Source organism: Nicotiana tomentosiformis, chromosome 7 (genome assembly GCF_000390325.3).
Source record: "Nicotiana tomentosiformis chromosome 7, ASM39032v3, whole genome shotgun sequence".
Lineage (NCBI taxonomy): Eukaryota > Viridiplantae > Streptophyta > Magnoliopsida > Solanales > Solanaceae > Nicotiana > Nicotiana tomentosiformis.
In genome coordinates this window covers 53,700,611-53,703,884 of record NC_090818.1, presented here as the reverse complement: position 1 = coordinate 53,703,884, position 3,274 = coordinate 53,700,611, and the positions used below count along the sequence as shown (strand labels likewise).

The 3,274-nt window shown below is 37.2% G+C and overlaps 1 protein-coding gene across 1 annotated transcript; it reads right to left on the bottom strand.

Annotated features, from left to right (window-relative positions):
- Positions 1–1,010: 1,010 nt before the first annotated feature.
- Positions 1,011–3,123, bottom strand: LOC138896496 (probable amino acid permease 7). The gene is made up of 2 exons (XM_070181549.1): positions 1,970–3,123; positions 1,011–1,618 (listed from the first exon to the last, which is right to left on the bottom strand). The coding sequence occupies exons 1-2, from the start codon at positions 2,105–2,107 to the stop codon at positions 1,217–1,219; spliced, it is 540 nt and encodes a 179-aa protein (XP_070037650.1). The 5' UTR covers positions 2,108–3,123; the 3' UTR covers positions 1,011–1,216.
- Between the last annotated feature and the right edge of the window lie 151 nt (positions 3,124–3,274).

The window sequence follows — 3,274 nt, the reverse complement described above, 5'->3', positions numbered from 1 at the left end:
TATTCTCCCACAGAACACAATCTGAATTGAAAATCTTTGATCCATTCCTTATTTCTTTCCATCATCTGAATCCTCACGGTTTTCATGATCAAGTTTCTTGTGCAAGTGACCGCCTGTGCTTTGGGTACACAATTCCCCTCTTCATGAATCAGAGATTTGAAGGTTGTGGTGAAATCATGCAAACTGATATGAGAAAACTACTGCTTATGCATAACTGGGTCATTTCCCATCTCTAATAGCTTGTTTTTTTACCAGCATGCTTAGGAATGAGATGCCAGTTAAGAGGAGGGTTTATGGTCTTCCATAGGTGTCCACTGCCCCCTCTTGACGATATCTTTTCCACAGCATGGGATCCTATCCATCTTGTCAAATCGAGTGCAGTAGGGACTATTTTACTGGAAATAAGAGCTGAGATTTTCCCCAAGTTTTAAGGTTTTCGCAGGATGATGGTCTTGTCTCATTTCCTGCAATCTTTGGCTTCATGCAAAGCCAGATATGCTATTCATTTGCATTATGATACTTTCTTTAGAGTTACCGGTTGGCGTTTCTTTCTCTCCATCAGTAGGATTCTGTTTGCGCGAAACTTAGAGATCAACAATGAAAGAGATGGCACTATTGTTAAGCAGGATAAGAAAAGAGCATTCGGGGTGAGAGAGGGAGGGGGGACATGGGTCCTAAATTTGAACATCTTGTGTTATTCCTTGAGAAAAGAAACAGTAAGCCAAAAGTTCAAGTGGAAAAGTTACAATGGATGTTGAGCTTTTAAATTCATGATATAAAACATAACATCATTTTCTTGATCTAACATGGAGCAACTGAGTTTTTATCTGATACACCATCTTAATAAAGTGTGAGATTTAAGGAACCTCTAGTCTTAGAGAATATCGATTTAACAAGATTATTTAGTATTGGAATGAAATATGCGCTAATAGACAGAATGAATATGAAGGATTCATATTCCAGATGTCTGAGCAATTTGGGATTGAATAGTAGTTGATGGACTCATAGTATCTTGCCAAAGCTTTGTATTAAGGGGCCTGCAGAAAATAACAAAAGAATGCTGGACTCTCGAAAATTACATTTCATTATATGTTTTGTTAATGACAGAGTAAACCATTGTTCGCATAAACAATATTAAATATTTTCACACTACTAATTCAGTACATTTCTTCTGACTGATCTAATGCCTGTTGAGAGGGATGTGAGTAAGTATATTTTAACTGAACCTAGCAACTATCACTCCTCTGATAGGCCCTACAAAAGCATACAATATCACAATCAGGCAAACCATTGTATACACACGGAGCACTATAGCTTTGGTTTTCCAACTTTCAGTTTTTTTCTGGGTTAAGTACATCTCTACAGGGAAATAAACGACAACAGGCCAAAAAGTTATTGCTCCAGACACCCCCACGACCTGATTAAAGTAAGGGAATAATACTGCAATCCCTGTGATTAATGCAACATATGCTGTTCGGAAGACTAATCTCATCAAGTTCAATTTAAATGGCAGCATTGGTAATGGTTTAAGGGTGTGATTCTTGTGAAAAAACTTGCTCTCTGGGAATTTTCTTGCAAACCATCTCTCAATATCTGCAAATAGTGGCTGGCTGAAAATCTGTAAAGCATATTCAAGTGAATATAAAAGATCAACTCCGAGGAAGTCAATAATGTTTGTTTGAAGTTTTTCAAAAGCCGAGCTTGTATTACTGAGTTGGGAAATCTTTAAAAAGAGTTACAACTTCATTTTGCAAAAACAGGTTTGAAAACACTTTTTCTTCCAAAAACTCAACAGTGGAGTTTGCATAACTCTATTTACAAAGAACATCAAACAGAAATCAAACTACCAGAAAGATATTCACTGACAAAAATAGTCTAATGCTTAAAAAAACTGCGAAAGTACAAAAGTTGTCTAAGAGAATATGGGGAAACATTGTTAGACTTGAAAGAAGATTTAGGGAAAGCGTACCTGATATCCTCCAACAAGATGAAGAACAACACATGCATTAGCAAAGTCTACAAGCCAATATGGTTCATAGAAACCGAATCCTGTCAAGAGGTTTCCCGGTGTGGAATTACCAAAAGCTGCATAACCAAATGATGACATTTTTGACTCAGCCTCTTTACATATTAGAAAAATCTAATCTTCAGATGATATTCTCCCACAGAACACAATCTGAATTGAAAATCTTTGATCCATTCCTTGTTTCTTTCCATCATCTGAATCCTCACGGTTTTCATGATCAAGTTTCTTGTGCAAGTGACCGCCTGTGCTTTGGGTACACAATTCCCCTCTTCATGAATCAGAGATTTGAAGGTTGTGGTGAATTCCTGCAAACTGATATGAGAAAACTACTGCTTATGCATAACTGGGTCATTTCCCATCTCTAATAGCTTGTTTTTTTACCAGCATGCTTAGGAATGAGATGCCAGTTAAGAGGAGCGTTTGTGGTCTTCCACAGGTGTCCACTACCCCCTCTTGACGATATCTTTTCCACAGCATGGGATCCTATCCATCTTGTCAAATCGAGTGCAGTAGGGACTATTTTACTGGAAATAAGAGCTGAGATTTTTCCCAAGTTTTAAGGTTTTCGCAGGATGATGGTCTTGTCTCATTTCCTGCAATCTTTGGCTTCATGCATAGCCAGATATGCTATTCATTTGCATTATGATACTTTCTTTAGAGTTACCGGTTGGCGTTTCTTTCTCTCCATCGGTAGGATTCTGTTTGCGCGAAACTTAGAGATCAACAATGAAAGAGATGGCACTATTGTTAAGCAGGATAAGAAAAGAGCATTCGGGGTGAGAGAGGGAGGGGGGACATGGGTCCTAAATTTGAACATCTTGTGTTATTCCTTGAGAAAAGAAACAGTAAGCCAAAAGTTCAAGTGGAAAAGTTACAATGGATGTTGAGCTTTTAAATTCATGATATAAAACATAGCATCATTTTCTTGATCTAACATGGAGCAACTGAGTTTTTATCTGATACACCATCTTAATAAAGTGTGAGATTTAAGGAACCTCTAGTCTTAGAGAATATCGATTTAACAAGATTATTTAGTATTGGAATGAAATATGCGCTAATAGACAGAATGAATATGAAGGATTCATATTCTAGATGTCTGAGCAATTTGGGATTGAATAGTAGTTGATGGACTCATAGTATCTTGCCAAAGCTTTGTATTAAGGGGCCTGCAGAAAATAACAAAAGAATGCTGGACTCTCGAAAATTACATTTCATTATATGTTTTGTTACTGACAGAGTAAACCATTG